This window comes from Dermacentor albipictus, unplaced genomic scaffold, assembly GCF_038994185.2.
Source record: "Dermacentor albipictus isolate Rhodes 1998 colony unplaced genomic scaffold, USDA_Dalb.pri_finalv2 scaffold_19, whole genome shotgun sequence".
NCBI lineage: Eukaryota > Metazoa > Arthropoda > Arachnida > Ixodida > Ixodidae > Dermacentor > Dermacentor albipictus.
This window is the reverse complement of record NW_027225573.1, coordinates 2617116-2637424: the sequence shown is the minus strand read 5'-3', so window position 1 is coordinate 2637424 and position 20309 is coordinate 2617116. Positions and strand designations below refer to the sequence as shown.

The 20309-nt window shown below is 46.7% G+C and overlaps 1 protein-coding gene across 1 annotated transcript; it reads right to left on the bottom strand.

The window, feature by feature from the left end:
• Positions 1-2049: 2049 nt before the first annotated feature.
• On the bottom strand, positions 2050-18221 carry LOC139052124 (uncharacterized). The gene is made up of 3 exons (XM_070529221.1): positions 17848-18221; positions 4590-4985; positions 2050-2805 (listed from the first exon to the last, which is right to left on the bottom strand). Exons 2-3 carry the CDS (start codon positions 4865-4867, stop codon positions 2355-2357), a joined length of 729 nt encoding a protein of 242 aa, XP_070385322.1. The 5' UTR covers positions 4868-4985; positions 17848-18221; the 3' UTR covers positions 2050-2354.
• Positions 18222-20309: the final 2088 nt, after the last annotated feature.

The following is a 20309-nucleotide window of genomic DNA, read 5'->3' as shown; positions in this document are numbered from 1 at the left end:
CCCACTTGTGGCATGCATCGACAACCGCTGCTTTGACATGGCAAGGAGTAAAGTATTTTTCATAAAAATGTACTTTCACTCTGTCTTCCCACCACGTCCTAACACGCCGTAATGGTGAACCTGGCGAACAAAAATATCGGCGGCGTATTCAGACATGATTGGCGCAGACCATTATATTACCATTCTTCCTAGTGACAGGCAGCAAATATTGCTTATTCATGATGAGTACTTGTGATGCTGAAATTGACAAGCCAGAGACAGGTTTGTGTCATATATTAAGTTGAAGGATGTTTCCAGTTCAAACACTGTTATACTAGTATTTTTTTTAAATAAATGTAAAACAGCATTACGCCTCCACTGAAATGGAGCCTTCCAATCTACAACATCGAGCTAAGGAGAATTTATTTTCCTCTGGTTTAGCAGCTGTATAATACATATTAAAAAAACAACACTGCACGTTTTAATGTATGCGAGGAAATGTATGCTCTGTACATCTGTACAGTATAGGACGAAATGTCCACCGCTTTCACAGCCCTAGTAGAAAGCTGCGCAACTTCTGTGTCGTTGCTGGCGACGAGCAGAGGGTGATGCAGAGAGAAGTACGACGCATGCATACCTGTGAGGTATAAAGTTTCTGATTTCTCGGGCAAAGATGTGATCCAGCACACATCCAGTCCTCGCGAAGGGCACCATGTCGAGGGAGGCGCGCTCGGCACCAAACGCCTCCCTCATGTGCGCCTAAAACTACGCCTTTTGGGGCTTCGAAAGCACAGTGCCGAACCGAAAGTTTTTGTTCCGGTTTTCGTTTCGGTTCACACAGAACAATTCAGTTGAGTTTCAACTCCGGAGCGAAAAAATAACGGTTCAAACCCGTTCAAACCGGTTCAAGTTCATCTGCATAACCGAAATGTAATTACAGGAAAACCGCAGAAACATATTTTGTGCAAAAAATGGTCGCTGCTGCTCAGCTCCACTGAAAGACTGCGGCTGTTGTTTGTCATTGAGGCCGTACGTAGTGACAAAATAATTAAGCAGATCAAACAATAATATTGGGATCTACTGGCTGACCGTTTTAAAGATTTCTGCAATGTCTAAACATTGCCCATGCCAGATAGCATATGTCTTCGATTTGAGCTGGATTATTCGAACAGGCAGGCATTCCTAGCGCAATAAATAAAAACACATATTCAAATTTTTAACAGAAAGTAGCTAATTAACTTCAGTGTAACAACTGAACTTCTTCATAATAAGATGGTGAATTTCCAAGACTTCAGAAGTGGAACGGCAGAATTGTCCCATACATTGCCTTCAAACATCACCACATTTGATGGAAGTTTCGAAGGAATGCCAAGTGTTCAAAGGGTTCTACTGCCTATTTATCCATGGCGCAGAGGACACGGCGCGTAAGGATTGTTACACATTGAAATGCAAGCCCGTGTACTCCATCACACTCACTTTGTATAATGAGTGTACGAGTATTGAGAGTAGATTAGCATAACGTCTAAGCTCTGAGACGATGCATAAATTAATTTTTACGCTTTAGTCACTGCGGTCCTGCTGTTGCTCTTACTTTCTAGTTAAGGAATTATAATCAATTTGACTTTAGGAAGCAATGCAAGCTGACTGACCATCTGAATGACCATCTTAAAAAGTGCATTGCCTTCAGGAATTCCTGAAGTGAGAGTGATGGGACGTGCGACCTAAATCTAAAGAACAGATATGTGTTTTAGCTAGTAAGTCGCATGTTACATCTGTCAGGCAAAGAGTAGTTAAACTGACGGGTGTGGCGATTTGAGCGAGTCGGTACATCTTCACGTACGTAGTGGATGATCAACCAAGGCGAAAAGAGAGTGAAGCCCAGACAAAGCTCACAGCGCTTCGTGTGTCCCTCTTCTTGTTTTGTCCCCTTTGATCAATGTTCGCTATAGCTATACAAGAAGTCAAAATGTGCCAGATCATGCATGTTTTAATAACAAGGCAGGCGTAATTGTCGACAATGCAAAAACAATGTCCCCCCCAAAAGAAAATCTTTAGGACGAACTAGAAATATCGCATGCATGAAAATGTATTTTTACAAAACATCAAAAAATGTAACACCTCGTTGTAATTGCGACGAAACGTTGTACGAGTTCCAGAAGGACTATGTTAGAAAGCAACACATAAATGTTCGCGTCAACGGCGAGCTGCGTCATCCACGGAATTCTCGAGAGTCGCCACCTCGGCAAAGTTTCGCGCGCGCATTCAGGCTTCCGGATGGGCGTTTGCATAGCCGATTTTATGGAAGCCTATAACGTTCGAAAGAACGGCCAGTATGTCCTTGTACTGCTTGAAAAGTACGATAATATGTGTGAAAATTACTCCGCCACAGGCAGAATGGCCGTGGAGTGCTTGGCCACGCGGAACTGGAACTTCCCGTCTTTTGAAGCTCCGGTGCGGCTGGCCGCGGGAAAGCGCAGCGCGTGGAAGGCCATGACGGCGGGTCCCTCATCTCCACGCGCGCACCCAGCCACGCAAAAGCTGTAGGTGCACTTGAAGCAAGACACGCCGCCCTTGCGCCAAGCACCACCGCTGCAACTGGGGCAAGGTCTGCACAGGGCCCCTGCGATGGTCAGGCGGGGGGCGGAGTTTTCAAGAACGCGGGGCTGGCTGCTCCGTGGATGGCACACCGTACCAATTGCGAGCTCGATCCGCCTCCTGTGAACCATCGTCTTGGCTGCGGCAGATGCGGCGAGAAGCGTCGCCGAGATTGTACCAGCAGATCCGCCACCAGAACGTCTTGGGCTGACTCGCTGGCGGTGCTTTCCGCTGGGATATAAAGATTTCGCAATAAATCGGACTGTGCATCACTGTTGCTAAAGATTAGTTTAGGGTGTATTCGTTCTCTACTATAATATTTTTCGTTCGCACAATGAATTCCTAAACACTTAAATAACACGATGGTAACAAACTTCTACAATTCTTTTTGATGCAATAGCCGCGAATGGTCGACTGACCGAAAAATCCGGCGTCTGTACCAGACAAACATCCGCTAAATTCCCATTGGCTGTGACGTCACGTCACGTGTGCGCGTCGACGGAGCAGAGCGGGTGAAAGGGTCCTGCGGCAGAGCGGGTGCTGCCGCGCCGTGAGTTGCGTGAGTGGAGAGGACATCGCCACGACGCGGCGTCACCCTCGCTCTCGGAAGCCGGCGTTAGCGGCGCGTTCCTGGGACGCGCCAGCTCTCGCCCGCGTTCTAACTTCGCCTCGATAATTCCTATGAAGGACATGATATATGAAATACAGGATAAATTCGAAATAGAAAACGTTAATGGTAGTGGCTTCTGAAACTACCATCCCAGGCTCAGAAGCCGCATTTCTTACCTACTGGACTAAACGAGTGCTTCGTCTAAAGCAGGCCTGCACACTCTGCTTACTGACATCATGCTACTTGAACCGAAATTTTCATTGCCAATCCTGCCTTGACGAAACCGGTGATATATAAATCGTTACGAATTACTCGGTAGCGCCCTTATTTGATTCTATATCAGTTCAGCAAGGTATCATGACGTCATGAATCGAAGTGCACCGGCATTGTGCAATCTAGGAGGCGTTGGCCAAACTGGCTGGCCAAGTTGGTCACTGGCTGGCCCGCGAGGATTTCATAAATCGAAGGACACCTCAGCAGCGATCAAATGTGCATTCATGCATTCGCATTGACAACTCATAAATGCTTAGATGTCCGTGTCTGTTTTTGGATATTATTGAAGGCCAAGCAAAGCCTTTAATCGTAAAAAACGCACTTGGCTCCAGGTAGCTATATTGCGAAAATTGTCATCACCCTAGAAGTATTGTCAACAGCAGATGTCAGCCAAACAAGATTTTCGACATTTTATTAGCGAGAAGAACCTGCCATCAGCAAATACTCCATTACAAGAAAAAGGCCCGTCCTTCCTCGGCTGCTAGTTGCTCGAAAATACTACAGACAATCCAATAACGCAGCCACAAGAACACGCCCACCTAATGGAAGCGCATTGTCATGTGTTGTTTGTTTTGTCTTTCTGCAGTACATGTAACGTACTTAAGTAAATATCAACGTGCCCATGCCTGAACAACTTTGAGGATCCTGCGCAACCAGTGTACAAAGAAAGAAAGTAAATAATGGGGTTTCACCTGCCAAAACCACTTTCTGATTATGAGGCATGCCGGGGGGGACTCCGGAAATTTCGACCACCTGGGGTTCTTTAAGATGCACCTAAATCTAAGTACACGGGTGTTTTCGCATTTCGCCCCCATCGAAATGCGGCCGCCGTGGCCGGGATTTGATCCCGCGACCTCGTGCTCAGCAGCCCAACACCATAGCCACTGAGCAACCACGGCGGGTAGTGTACAAAGAACACGCAGGTTTATACTAAAATTGCCACTGAGTGGGAGGAAGTACTCGAAATAACCCTAAGATCGCGCTCGCGCGACTGTCCCCCGCGGCCCTTGGCCTATGGTGCCACCCAGATGAGCGCGAGCTTTCACCGGAGCACTGCATGAACCCTATACTTTTCGGCTATCTGGATCAGAAACACTATCGTTTTGGTTACAGAACTTGTACGGATATTCACCCGTCCACTGACCCGGAGACAAAGGCGCCTGGCCAACCATGCCTGGACCAAAGGAACGCCGGAACGGGGCAGCACCGAGAAGGAAGGATCCCGGGACGCCTGCCGCGTTTCGGGTACAGACCAGAAAGTAGAGCCCGCGAGTAGCTGTGTGCGGACACTGTTGCTGGTCTCCGAGTGCCGCCGCATGTGAATTCTTGGTGAACTGCGTGTCGAAATCCGTGGCCAGTCATCTTTGTATCCTGGTGCGAGGTGCTGGAATTGGACTGAGGCCGTTGCATCACGATGAAACACGAGGCTTCGCAAGAGTATAGATCGGCGTTGACAGTGTCTCGGCTGCAAAGAAGGCTTTCCCAATTGCCGGGCCCTAAGGTCTCGCCGGATATTTTAGATGAAGCTCTGCGAAACAAAGAAGCCTAGTTACTGCCACAAAATGAAGTCGGATTCGCACTGTACGAGAGAGGTTGTTGTTGTTTTAGCCTGTGATGCGTATGGCTCCTACCCACGATGGGGGATTTGCCAAGAAATGGGTGGATTATTCGAAATTATTATGGAGCATAAATTTTCTAATAGGCATCGAAATAGCATTGAATAGAGCAGAATTACCTGTTAAATATAATCAGGAAGGTCATATTGAATGAGTAATAATTAATTTAAATTAAAAACAAAAAGAAAGGAATTTAGCAGGGCATTCGTTTAGATCCCTTAAGGAATGTTCGGACAGCGAAGCATGCATCCCTGTGGCTGAATCGCAAAGTGGACGCTCCGAACGAAAGAATTGCAGGTTCTGTCAAGTCCAGGCCAATTCTTCGAAAAGGTATTTTCAACCATCTTTTTCTAACCGCAGTAAAGCGGCGAAAACATAGAAGAAAGTGGTGTATCGTTTTTTCCTCATTACAAAAAGTACAGAGGGGGGAGGGAACCAAACCTGACCTGTGCAATTAGAAATTCAGCGAGGGTATTCGGCAGCGTAATTTGGTGAGGCAGACCTCAAGCATCTTTTTGTCACAGGATTCGCTATGTCAGGGACATGCCAGGTGCTTATACTCTGGAGAAGCAGTCAAACGTGGGTTTAATAAGGCTAATCTTATTGATCGCATCCGAAAACTTGCCGCCGTGATCTCTGCTGTCACTGGTAGAATAGGAAGAACAGGGCCGGATAGTGATGCATTTGCCAGTGAATCAGCACTTTCATTAAAAAACAAACCTTTATGCCCTGGCACCCAAATCAAATGAACACATTGCACATGGGCTGGAACTAGTAAGTGGAAGAGTTTTATCATGGGTGACTCATTAGTAGCGGTAAGGCAAGAGCATACTGAAAGGGAGTCAGTCAGAAGGGCAGCCGTTGTAATCATTGGGTCTAATTTACGTCAAGCTAGGATTACTGCTAACAACTCGGCCAGAAAAATAGGCACAAAATCAGGCAACCTTAAAGAAAAAGACCAGTCGAGCGCAGGACAAAATATTCCAATGCCAGCTTTTTCCTCGCACTGTGAGGCATCTGTTGCAATGATAACGTTTGTTTCTAGGCTGCTTAGGTGGTCTTGCAACATGGCGTTTAAGATGCCGTAAGGGAGTAGTTTCGCGTTGTTTGGGAAAATGTCATCGAACCTGATCTCTGGGTAATTTGAATGCGTATTATCATGAAGTACCTCGCGAATTTGCACATTTAGTGGCTCAAGTAATGTTTGCACAAATATAATCTGTGGTCTATGAAACCTGGGTCAATGAATAGGAAAAAATAATTCTGGCTCAGAGAGGAAAATAATTTGAAGGCGGTTTAATGGGGATTCATATAGCCTCAGGAAAGTCTGAACTGTCGGAAGGTGAAATCGGCATATTATGGGTGGGCCTCCCAAAACGTATTTTGGGAGGCCTAAGCACAGACGTAGTGCCTCTCGTTCCAACAAAACTAGCGGCCGAAGCTTGTATGCTGGAACACCTAAGAATAAAATGCATCCTAATTCTAACAGTGGATGAACATACATCTTATGTACCATCAAGAGGGATTTTCTTCGCATACCTGTTCTTCGGTTGCTCAATTACTTGCCCAAAATGCCCATTGAACGAGCTCCTTTTGTCGCAATATATTCAATATGCGGCCGCCAGTTAAGATTTCTATTGTAAATAATTCCGATGTATTTTAGTGACTATACTTGTGGGATATCTTCGAGATGATAATTAAGTGATATGTATACTGGGTCTTTAACGAGAAAAACAAGGATAGCACACTTAATAGGATTCAGGTTTAAGTGTAAACTATCCAGCCAGCCTTCCACTTCCCTTAGATACGACTGCAGTATTTCGTAAAGAGAGTATATGTCACTAGCTATACGAAAAAAGGCAATGTCATCAGCATTTTCATCTTTAAGATGAAAATTTTTCTCAGGAGTAAGCCAGGTTTCTTGTAAGATTGTGACATCAGGATTAAGATGAGTTGTTAAGCAATATAAGTCTGTTGAAGCAGAAAACAGGGAACGACAGTTCCACTGTAGCACCTTTAAAGAAGCTATGGTGATGATCTAATTGATATAGTTACTTCAGCGATTACCGTCGCAATGAAATTTCTTGGGTGCCAGAATGAGAAATTGGATTACCCTTTTTGTTTTCGGTATATGGACAAGAAGCAGTTACTGGAGACCCAGTTCGCTTTTGCGGCCTGGTATCATGACCTGTTTCCATGTCGACGTGCGAGTCTGACTGACGCGAAGAAGAAGGATCGGATCCAAGACATGTTGGGTTCGATGTGGTACTTGGCACTAGGACTGAACTGGCTACCTGTTCTGCAGCACAAGCAATTGATTTGGTGATTGGTGTTGCAGCTGTTTGCAATAGCTGTGTCATCTGCGCAGTAAACACTTGGGAAAGACAGTCGGTAACACTTGTGACAATATGTTGCATTTCCTTTGTCATTGCTTTTTCTTCATCCGATTCAATGAGTTTCGACAAGTTGTCTTCCTGTAAAGTAGATTGCCTCGCAGTGACGCCAGCGTATCCAAAGGCTCTTTCCTTGACGACTGCAATAGCTTCTCGCCGCGAACATCGTCGCCTGTCAATTACCTCGAGGACCTGTATTTCGCTGGCTCTAGCCGAGCAGTTTGAATAGTCAGCCGCATGGTTCCCTCCACATGGGCAGCTAGTTTCGGCTTCAGCTGTGCACTCATTGGGAGAATGATCGTCACCACAGGCGCGACAGCGTCCATTTGATTTGCAGCCTCCTGCACAATGGCCAAAACGCCAACAGTTCCGACACTGAAGCGGATGGGAAGCGAGAGGTTCCACTCTAAAAATAAGTGGCCACAATTTCAGTTCAGAAGGGCAGGACATGCCAGCAAACCTAGCAATGACTGATTCTATGGCAATTTTTTCTTCGTTTACCAGTCGGTTACACCGGTATACAGCTATGACGCCAGCATCAGAAAGTTTCTCCAGAGTCTCAATTGGGCTCAATGGAGAGTTTACGCCCTGGACAACGCCTTTAGTGCACGCTAGATGAGAAGGAATGAACGCACTCAAGGGGACAGATGCGAAAGTCTTACACTTTAGGAGGTCTGCGACAGAGGTCGAATCTGATGACCTACAGACTATCCCACCTCCTCCAAATTGTCGGACATCGCTTATCATCTGGAAGTGACGCGTCATGGCCTGGAGCTCGGCCTGAACAGCTTGTGGGTTCTTCAGCCGGATGAATCCACCGCTCGAGGGCACCAGCGCGACAGGGATGCTGCTAACACGGCTGCGGAAGAAAGATTGCAAAGGCAAATCATCAGGTGAAAGGGAGGCTGACCAAGGGCTGGGTCCTTGCTCAGGAGAGTTTTTAGACATCAGCGTTGTTTCAATCACGGATAAGTCCTACAAAAATAAGAAAAGTAAGATAACTAGGTCACGTCCACCCAAAACTCAGCCAAACCACAAAGTAAGTCTCAGCTTGGGCACACCGGGACGGAGATCGAACCAGGCAACCGGCCACCACCACCAGGGAACCAGAGGTGGCTCTGTATTCTTCATTTTATTCGGTCCACGCGCATCGAACACATTCGAGTAAATATCTTGAGTAGTTACCTCTTCAAGGGCTTATGCTTGTTACTGTTATTATTACTAATATTGCTATTACTTGAATTACCGATGGGAAAACAACATACATTGCACACAGAAGGAAATATTGATGGAGCAGGCTGGCAACCGCCATCTAGAGGTGCAAAACGCCTGCCTTCTCTTTAGTAATGAGGAAACAGAAAAAACAAGATTAAGACGGGAAGAAGAGAAGTTGAGGAGGAATTTATAGCTGTTTCAGGGAAATCATCATACGTTTTTCATACGTCAGTGTTTATTCATTTCTTCCAGGTAAGTTTTGCTAATCTATGCACTAACTGCTATTCCCGTATACCATACGAATATTCGCCAAACCGCTGTAGTAAGCATGTGCCATCATGGAAGGAAAATTAAATTAAATGAAAAAAAGAGAAAGATGAGACGCCACCTGGACCAAACTAAAACAACAACAAAGTATAGAGTGACCTAGCACGAACAGGATAGTCAGGCAGAAATACCTAAATAAGTCAAGCAGGTGACTACTGTGGACAAAGCCGGTTGCCTTCTGCGAGTTTCGTGGACGGCCTCGTGGTTCGTGCAGCTCACGTCACTGTGGCTCTGTGTCGTCACTTTTCGTTGCTGTCGCTAGGTTGCTTCTGCTGTCATAGCCGAGCCGTTCGCCACAGCGAATCTTACGTTCCCTTCTGGCAGTAGGCGTTGTTGCCCCGCCTCGTTGCTGATGCCGAAGACGAAACGGTCTCTTATCATCTCGTCCAAGGGAAGAGTCTCGCCTCCAGAACCGCAGTTTTCAGCCAATTTTCTCAGCGCTGTCACGTAGTCTCTGACGCTTTCACCTTGGGCTTGGTTACGCTTGTAAAATAAATAAAAAACACCCAGAACCGACGGCTTCGGATGCACGTGTTCGCGGACCGACTTCTTGATGCTATCGTAGGTTGCAGCTCTCGACCTTTCGGGTTTGACCATCGTCACGATGAGACTGTACGTTTCTTCGGCGCAGGAGCTGAGCAAAACCACCCGCTTTCTTCGTCCTTTGAGAGCTTGTTGGCTTTGCAGAACATTTCCAGTCGCTCTGCGTACTTGTCCCATCACGCGCTTGTACCCGAGACGTACGCCTCGAAGCCGCTGACTGCCAATGCCCCGCACGCATTGGACAGGCCTGCACCGGCCCGCTGCCTACCTCGTCGCCAACTTGTGACTCGGGGCCACATGATCAGCAGCTGATTGAGAACCGTTATTCAGCATGCGATTATATGAACGCGCGCCCAATCTCGCAATGCTTTAACCCAAGCAAGAAGAAAAGGACGTAAAATGGGACGACATCAATGTGGTCCTTGGTTACGGCAAGCGCGTCCTCTTTTAGTGCACTGCCTTCGGTTGTTTCGTGCTACGTTAACCAAGATGGCTACAAACAAGCAGGACCCTCGTTTAAAAAGTTAAAGATGACGAAAACCGACAGGGCAGGAGATCCCGAGCATTAATAACTGTAGCGGTTAACGCATGGAAAAATTCAACCATTATTGACGAAAAACAAAGTGCAAAGTATTTCACTTACCAGAAAAAAATGTTGTTCGAACGGTGTGACATACGCACATACATCGTGAACAACGAAGGCGGCGAACGCAGATCCCGCCATTGTGGTAGAATGACGTCGGCGAAAACGCACAATACAGCCGATGTCACGAAGGAATGATGCAATACGCACCGCAAGCAGCCCCAGCGCAGCTAAACGATGCGAGTTAATATTCAAGAAACGTACAAATCAGCTGAGAACCTCATACAACTAGCATAACGCACTCAACCGAACAAGCCACCAAGGCAGTTCGTGCGCCAGCGGCCGTTTCAACGCTATAACGTTAATGAGACCGTGTCACAGAACATTCGGCGTCCCGCGTCGGACGTCTGACGTCACAACGGTACAGACATTTTCGATCCACGCATACCCAGGCCTTCCATGTGACGCAAAGAATTGACTGAACCATTTAAATTTCTCTAGTTAAAATATGAAGTAAAATCGTAAACTACGAGTCACACACAACCTACAGACGCGATAGCTCTCGTATTTTAATTTGAATATAGGGGAAAAGGTAATTCTGCTAAGCGAAAACTCTCACAAAGCCCTTTTTCAGAGTTCCCTACTACGCATTGAGCACTTTCAGGTCGTACTGGCCTCCACCCCATCGCGGCCCATGGAAGAGGCCGCGTTTCTACCAGAAAGCCCGCCTTCGTGCGAAGAGCTCGCTGCAAGCGTTTCACGGTGAATATTACGTTTACATACGCTACAGTTGCCGGGAAGCATAAGAAGTAGTCAGGGATCTTTGAATGTTATCGCGTTCCCCTCATAAAGGCGAAGCTTAAGCGTCCTCCGAATCTTTCTTTTTTCCAACTTCCTGCCTCCCAGAGTTCCCAGCGTGGACGGAGATGGCTAACAGGTAGAGAACCTATCTGCATAACTTCCACAGGGCTGTGATCACTGCTGAAGATCACTGCAATCACTCGGACACCGGCGTTTCTCTCCTAACCGTGGCAGATATATTTTTATTCATCATTCATTCCTGATGTCAGCCCCTGCTGCGCGGGCATGGAAGAATGGTTGCGAGGCGTCGTGTGCGCGTCCTGGCTTGAAAACAATAACATACTCTTGATTGTTGAAGTTCCAGTGTGAAATGATTCAACATTGAAGCCAGCTTATTGTGCTGCTTCTTAGGAGATCGTTTTGTCCCTGGCATGTTGTATTCGTAAATGCCGACACTCAGCGCGCCTCTAACGTGCCGCTTGGAATTTCGGGCACTTTTAGACAACATCTAAAAAATGTTTTGAGTTGGTCGTTCTGAATGCGTTTAACAAAACAGACTCTGGTAACACCAGTAGTTTGTTGTTTCGTCAGATAGAATATGTACTATCGTATATGAGGCACTTGTGCTATGTTTAGAAGAGATTATATTTTCAGTCTTATCGTAGACCAAGACGTCTATAGCCGTTTGTAGCCGTTTCAAGACGTTTTAGGAGCTTCTGTCTTTCATGGGACGTATGCCTCGAGCTCACTTCTTCTTCCTGAATCAAAGTAAACTCTGTGTATGCAACCACTAAAACGTACATCGTCTTTGCATTGCTAGTGTGCATAATATTAAGAAGTTGCCAATTTGACTGACATTGGTAGCGTCGACATTCCTCCCACGCACTTGCCAAACTGTGTTGTAGTGGTACCTTTTTGTTAAGACATTTAGTAAATCAAATTATTTATCCTAGTGCACTTTGCTCAATTTGTGTTATTGACTAAAATTTCGCGGCTTTCTTAAGTAGTTCCTATCTTCTACAGAAAAGGGCTACTAAAGCTAATGAACTTGGTACCAGCACATTATCCACGCTAAGGGCATCACGAATCCCGCTTCGTGTCTTACACTGCTGCAACAGTGGAAGACGGACACAGTGACGCATAGCTCCATACTAGGACACACTTTGAGGTCACACTTGGAGTTGACGACCAGGCCACAATAATCTACATTGTCTGAAGCACCTTCGTTATAATTAAATACGCTAGTTTGAGAGATAGGCTGCCTTACAGAATCAAAATTCGCCAGCATGTCACGCTCCTGCCACATGTGAAGGCGAAAGCCTGCTGCACACGAGGTAATGCGCCGTCTCGCATCGTCGCGTTGCTCCTTTCGCGGTTCAGCTCCTTCGGCTCGTCTTCGACGCTTAGCTGCGGCTTCGCGCGCTCGTATAGCGGAGTCAGACTCGCGCCAACGACGTCTCTCTTCGACTTTATGTTGCATGCTTTCAGCAGGTGATTGGAATGTAGGCTGTGCTGTGTTGTATGGGCGATTTCAATGAATCTATGCGCTGTTCTTTTAACTTTGCTTCGGGTTTGTAGCCTGCACCTTACGTATAAACATTGCTTACACCGGTTTGAGCCGTTTAGACCGCTTCTGCGTTGCCCCGCTCTGGAAAAGCAAATCCTGGCTGTCCGGCGTGCCCGCGACCGGGCCGGTGGGCTAGACCTGCCGGTCCCGACGTGGGACTAGCCGGGTGCGCGAGGAGTTCGCGTCCTCGCCGGACCTACAAAGAATGTTTCTTCACTCACTCACTCAGGGTCACGTGCTTTTTTTTTCTAGCATTCGACTAGACGCCGCGTTTCTGTACTTTGTGTCTGTGATTCCGTCGAATGTATACACTGTGCACTTTCCTGAGTGATTGTAGTGCCCGCAGTAAGAGGGGGATGAACCAGTGCATTTTTTTGCTTGTTTGATGTGATGATGATGTTGATGATGATGATGATGTTGATTATGATAATGATGATGATGATAGCTTTTCTACTATTTGGGTATTGAGCTACTTAAGGCGTCTACCATTCGACCGGACGACGCGTTTATTTAAGGCCAATGGGGTATTGAGTTACCTAAGGCGTTCACTGGAGAAAACGAAGTCAAGCCACGGGGACACCTGCAGAATTGCTATGGCGACTCGCAGACTCCAGGCATCGATCGCCTGCAGCGTGACTGTGTCGCACTCGCAATAAATGGTGCAGCAACAAACCGAGCTCCAACTTCTCAATGGCAATCAGTGCACGGCGGTACTGCAGTCGATCTTTACCGCGAACTAACACTACGATAACAACCAAATTGTTCCATATGTGGCATTCAAACCGCACTGCGTATGAAGCGCGCTTTGTATATACTATACATACAGACATACATACATATATACATACATACATATATATATATATATATATATATATATATATATATATATATATATATATATATATATATATATATATATATATATATATATAGATAGATAACGAAACGATAAATTAATGGAAATTAAAGTGGATGAAAGTGGATGTTGCTTCATGCGCTTTTTGCCATTACTTTATCGTTTCTTTATTTAATTTATTAAGCACAAGTAATTTCCCCTGTGTTATCCTTGCTGGCAGTGTTTGTTGCCTTCTTATAATATTACTAATACAAATCGGGCGCCTCGGTTAACCCCCTGTGTTCTCTTGTGTGTGTATATATATATATATATATATATATATATATATATATATATATATATATATATATATATATATATATATATATATATATATATATATATATATATATATACATATATGCACATAACGCCTAGGGTTTGCGGCAATGAATATAATTATTAAGACCAGAGCCAGAAGTGGTTCGTTGGAATGGCTCATACCCGAAAAAAGCGGCGTCTAGTGGAGTGGTTCAAATATGTAAGCATCAAGTCGAGTGGTAAAAAAAGAAGTTGACGAGTGCTACCTAACTATCATCATCCGGAACGGCTCATGCCAGAAAAAAAAATCATCTGCTGTGGCTCATACCACCGTAAGCAGGCAAAGATGCAATAGCTGTATATGAATGAAGACACGAAAGAAAAAATAATGAAGGAAAGAGAGGAAGGAAACATTAACATCAGGAATGGTCATACCCCCAAGCAAAGATGCAATAGCTGAGTATGAAAGAAACGAAAAAATGGAAGAACGAAAGAAGGAAAGAAATAAAGAACGAAGGAAAGAAAGAACCAAAGAACAAAGAAGGAGAGAACAAACCAAGCAAGCAAGCAAGAACGAACGAAAGAAAGAAAGAAAGAAAGAAAGGAAGAAAGAAGGAAAGAAAGAACAAAGAAGGAGTGTACAAACCAAGCAAGGAAGCAAGAAAGAAAGAATGAAAGAACGAAAGTAAGACGAAAAGGAAGAAAGAAAGAACCGTTCGGTAGAGCATTAGGAGCTCGCATATGTCATTGAGGAGGTAGACATACAGCGCCATAAGTTTACTTCCCACTGCAGCTCATGTCTTTCAAGAAGTGTGACTCCTGTGATTGGATAACTTAACGCATTAGCAAGTGTGCAGCAGGCTTTCGCCTTAACATTTGTAGGAGTGCAATATGCTGCCGATTTGTTCGTTTTTGCTTGATCAGCATTTTGTCTGCTCTGCGGCTGCTTGCTTAGTTTTCAATTGGGAACTCTAATGAGTCTCACATCAGAAGTGATCATCTGACCGACCTATTCAAAAGTGCGCTTCCTGCGTTTGTGCCTGAATTGAGAGTGATGAGGCATCCTAACACAAAACTAAAGAGCACACATACCTATAAGCTAGTAGGTCACATGGCATACCTGCCAGGCAAAGAGCAATTTACCTCACTAGTGAGCGATTTGAGCGAGGTTAAAAATAATATATGGGGATTTACGCGCCAAAACCACTTTCTGATTATGAAGCACGCCGTAGTGGAGGACTCCGGAAATTTTGACCACCTGGGTTTCTTTAACGTGCACCTAAATCTAAGTACACGGGTGTTTTCGCCCCAATCGAAATGCGGCCGCCGTGGACGGGATTCGATCCCGGCCACGGCGGGTGGCCGGGATCGAATCCATAGTCGATCGAACACCATAGCCACTGAGCAACCACGGCGGGTGGTTTGGGCGAGGTGGTACACCTTGACTTCACGTATTTTGTGGAGGATAAACAACGACGAAAGCAGAGAGCGACGAGACACAAAGCTCACGGCTCTACGAACTGTGAGACCCTTCTTCTGCTTTTATTGGTTTTGGTCACTATGCGCTAGGTATATGCGATGTCAAAATATGCCAGCTCCTGCTTCTTATAACACAAGGTGTATGTTTATATTCCTTGAATGCAACAATGGTGTCCTGTAAACAGAAGATATTCAGCCCAAACCAAAGATATCGCATACGTGAAAATGTATTTTTACATAACAGGACAAAATGCACGATCTCGCGGTAATTAGCGAAAAGCGATATATAAGTTCCCGAAGGAGTGTACGGAAAAAGACAATGCAGAAATGTCCGCGTCAACGGAGAGCTGCGTCATCCGCCGAATTCTCTAGTGGCACGCCGTCGACAAAATTTCGCCGGCGAAGCCATGCTTCCAGGTCAGCGATCGCAGAGTCGATTTTATGGAAGCCTATATAACCTCCACAACAGCAGCCAGGACGTCCTTGTACTGCTTGAAAAAATGCGAGAATTTTTGCGAAAATTAGTCCGCCCCGGTCGGTGTAGTGGCGCAGTGCTCGGCGTGGCGGAACTGGAACTCCCCGCACGTGTGTCGAAGGTGTCGTGGTGCTCGCCGTGGGACGGGGCAGCGCGTCGATGGCCATGACGGCGGGCCCCTCCACTCCTTGCGCGGAGGCAGCCAGGCGCAAGCTGTGGGTGCACTTGAGGCCAGACACGTCGCCCTTTCGCCAAGCAGCACCGTTGGAACACTGGCCAGGACTGCGCACAGGTCGTGCGATGGTCAGGCGGTGGGCGGAGGCCTCGACAACACGGGGCTGGTGTAGAGATCGCCTGGGATGAGGCGTTGTGCCAGCTGCGCTCTCGTTCCTCCTCTGGTGAGCTATCGTCTTGGTTACTGAAGCGGGAACGAAAAGCGACGCCGTCGGTGCTCCAGCCGATCCGCGACCATTATGACACGGGCCGTCTGCTCGGTGGTCCATTCCGCTGAAATATTTAGATTTTACAATACATGAGGATGTTAATATCAACGTTGCTTAAGAATAATAAGTTTATTTCTTGTGCTGTATAATATTTTACCGGCCGCTGTGTATCAGTCGCTGTAACGTTGCACGTCTGAGTTCAAGGTCGAAGATTTGATACCGGATGCAATGGCCGCTAAGGGCGAAATGCGAAATGCGCGAAATCCTAGCTGGTCTGGGGTGTAGGGTATCCCACTCCACCACGCCTAATAATCAGATCATGTTTCTAATCATGTTAATAATCGGATCATGTTTACCCAAATAGGTTCTTTAATGTATTTCGATATTAAATGCCTAAATTACACAAAAGCAACAGGAAATGAAATCGTCACTATTTTTCGAAAATATTTTGTTACAGCCGAGTCTCCTTCGTTATAAAATTCAGAACCGTTCCACTCTGTAAAGGTGGTTCACCAGCGCACCTGTGTATCACTGTAAAGGAAATAAAATAAAATAAAACAACATAACTATATAACATAAGTATGCGCGTTGTTAGGTTTATTTGCATTTACGTTTAATTCTTGACCGCAGTCATTATGGCTTTATGGTCGCCATGGCAGACATTCATGGGCTCTGGACGACAGTGGAGATGTTCTTAGCGAATGTTAGGTCTATGCACGACTGGTGGGGAGTAGTGGAGACATTGGTCTTGGGGTACCGTTGAAGGCCGAACCGTTCCAAGAGAAACGCCAGGAACCAGTTTTCGTCGGGGCGCGACACATCGACGGGTAAATCATCCACAATGACGGCGCTATTGGGCTCCACCCGGAGGATCGACACAAACGTGTCGATTAAAAAGTCTTCAAGGTCCGCCATTGACGTTGCGAGAGGAACGTATACGGCGGCGACAACGATTCCGTCCCCAGTCAGTACGGAGCGCGAGTCGGCACATCTCACGGAAAGGATCAGGCCCGTCATCGGTAAGACATAGGGTGCAATGGCCGTGCTGTCATTGCGTGCGCAGATCGCAATGCAGCAAACCACCATCCATCACCCGTTTTGACATGCCTGGCCTCAAACGAAGCTGGGACACATACGCTGACAGAATTTGCCTTATGCTTAAGCTATTCTAGCTCTGTAGACGCCGCGAACATTTTTGGCCTACGCCTTACAAGTGCAAAGCCGCCGCTTGCTGGTCTGCTGCTTAAAAGCATCATAGAGAGTCCGATAAGGCTAACACACACACACACACACACACACACACACACACACACACACACACACACACACACACACACACACACGCACACGCACACGCACACACACACACACACACACACACGCACACGCACACGCTCACGCACACGCACACACACACACACACACACACACACACGACACGCCAATGTTACAGGTAGATTGCGGAGTGTGCTCTTTTGGAGTTTGTCTTTTTGCTGTGACTGAAATACAGATACATTACTCTCAACTTGCCCAGAAACAAGTTTGAGGAGTCTACGCACCCAGTGTACAAATCACACGCAGGTTTCTCTTACAGCTACCACTAAGTCTGAAGAAGTATTCGAAATGTCCCTAAAATCCCCATCGCGACAGTTTCTGCGGGCCTCGATGTGCGGTGCCACCAAGAAGAGCGCCACTTCTCGACATAGCACTGCATCTGCAGGCTACCTTTTCAACGTTCTCTCCCAGAAAGACTTTCCTTTCCCTTATCAGAACACGTACGAATACTCACCTGTCGGCCGTTCCGTCGACGAAGGCGCGTGGGCAACTCTCCCCGGACCAAAGGAACGCCGACACCTGAGAGCCGCCGATGCGAAAAATGCCGCGATGCCTGCCGTGTATCGTGCGCCCACAAGGAGGTTGAGACCGAGCGTAGGCCTGTGCGGACCCTGTTGCCCATCGACCCTGAGCGAGGCCGCACCTGTCGTGTTGCTGAGCTGCGTGGCGAAATCCGCGGCCAGTCGTCGTTGCATCCTTGTGCAGAGCCGGGGCGTCCGATTGAGAACGTATGCTCCATGATCGACACGAGGCGTCGCTACAGCACAGCTCGGCGCTGTCAATAACTCGGCGGTCAAGCTGGCCTTGCCGGTGGGCCCGGCCTACAACCTAGGCGTATTTTTTAACATTAAGCACTGTGGAACCAAGAAACTAGTTGCTGGCTGACGGCAGCAGTGCGCGTGGAAAATGGCGGAGGGCGCGCAGTGCACGAGACAGCTGCCTGCTGCGTTCTTAATTTTCTTCTACTCAACCGCGTCAATCACATTCGAGGAAATTCGAGAACACTCGGTGTAAGAAACACAGCTTCGCCGTTCGAACATCTTCACGGACTGGAAGGGGCTACGATTTTGTCGACACTCTAAATGTCTCCACGCTTAGCAAACATGAGGGTCTGCGATTTTTCGCACGCTTGTTCTGACCACGCTGTGCTTTGACGCTGAAAAAAATATCACGCTTCCTAAGCATGACTAGCGGAATGCGTATCGCTTGCGAAGCGGGAGTCAAAGCTACTTTTTGCAGGCTTGTTTCAGGCGTGGTGCGCTTTCACGCTAACCGCTCACGCTTCCCATCCGTGACTGGCGACCTTCCTAACGCTTAGTGAAGGTGAAAGAGAGGAGATTTCTTGATGCGGCATTCTCCTGCTCTGTAAGATGCGTTTCTGGTCGTCCGAAACCATTCAAAATGAAACCTGAAAGGAGATAATATTTGTTGCACCGTATTTATGGGCTTGGCGGCTGCTTGGAGGGCGTACTAATGCCCGCCCGTAAATAGGTAATTGTAAAAGTGAACTTTCAATTTTCATCTTGCACATGTGTAAACTATAGAAAACTGCACTGCGACCGAGTAACGTCAGCTTGCCATGTTTACTATAAATAGGGAATGCGATTTATAGTTATGCTAGTGAGCAAAAGATAAAGAAAAGCTTCATTAATTCACTCGCTACTCTCTCCATGTTGTACGGAACGGCACGTATTGCGTGCCTACGCACAGCTCAACACTTGCAATGCGTCATTGTAGCTATCGACTTCACGGAATCGGTGATCGCATCAGCGCCATGGCACAAACAGTATAGTTGGTGGTGCTCTGCTATCAGCTCTTCTAGATCACAGGTTGTTTCAAGCGTTGACAATTGTTGACAAACCACACTTGAGTTAATTGAGCTGAAAGCACGAGTAATCTCGCAAGTTCTTCAGACTGCGGGAGGCAACAGCGGTTGCAATGCGAGAGTCATGTGCAGAACCAAAGCGGGTGCGCCGCTCGCCGAGGCGATACGATGCAAGTCACGCTTAGAATAGCCCATAGAGTGGTCGCTTGTTGAGACGGAGAAGTGAAACTTGATCTCTGTTAGAGCGTCATTAAGGTGCTGTCGCGAAAAAACACGTTCCCTCTTCATGGCGGCGCGCACTAACCAAGTGACTCCTCTAGGAATGATCCCTTCTAGAAGAACCTGCATAGGATCATACGAGAGCACTTTAGGTACTCGAAAATGCAGTAACATTCTCAGCAGCGATTGGCCATTGATGCCATACTCCATAGATAATCTCTAATATTTTTTCTTTGTCATTTCGAGCGCTTTCACTTGTCTTCAGCTGACTTTCAATCTCATTTTCGCCTCTCAGCGGGCACTGTGAGTTATATTTGTCGTTGGATATCTCCTTTGACAGCAAGAAACACGTTCTGCAGAAACGATAGACGTTTGGACTAAACGATTCTTTGAACCCAACTATATTACTTGCTGCAAGGGCGTCGCCTTTGAAGCGTGCGACGTACCCATGAGACAGTTCTTTGCCGCTTGATCTACGAAACTCAGTACCATCGGTCGCTAACCATTTCAGGACACCAATAGCGTCCATCAGACGCTCGCATTTAGCCTCGTATGATTTCAGAGAACATGCGTGACCTACGGCAAGCAAATATATTTGGCTTACACCTGAGCATAGATGTGCAGGCAGATTCAAAATTGAGACGTAAAAAACGGTAAGCTTTCTCTTGCCCCCTCGGTTTGCACCCATGGGGTTGGCAATATCCAAGTCACCGCAGTAAATACTATAGGGCAATTACGTTCCCGCGGTGGTTTTTGACTACTCGATGGGAGGCAACCCACATTGCAACTTCAACCACATCTAATCACCCAACGTTTTCTTTGATTCATTGGCCTGTTGGCTTTACACGGTCGTGCGTGTACAAACACACACA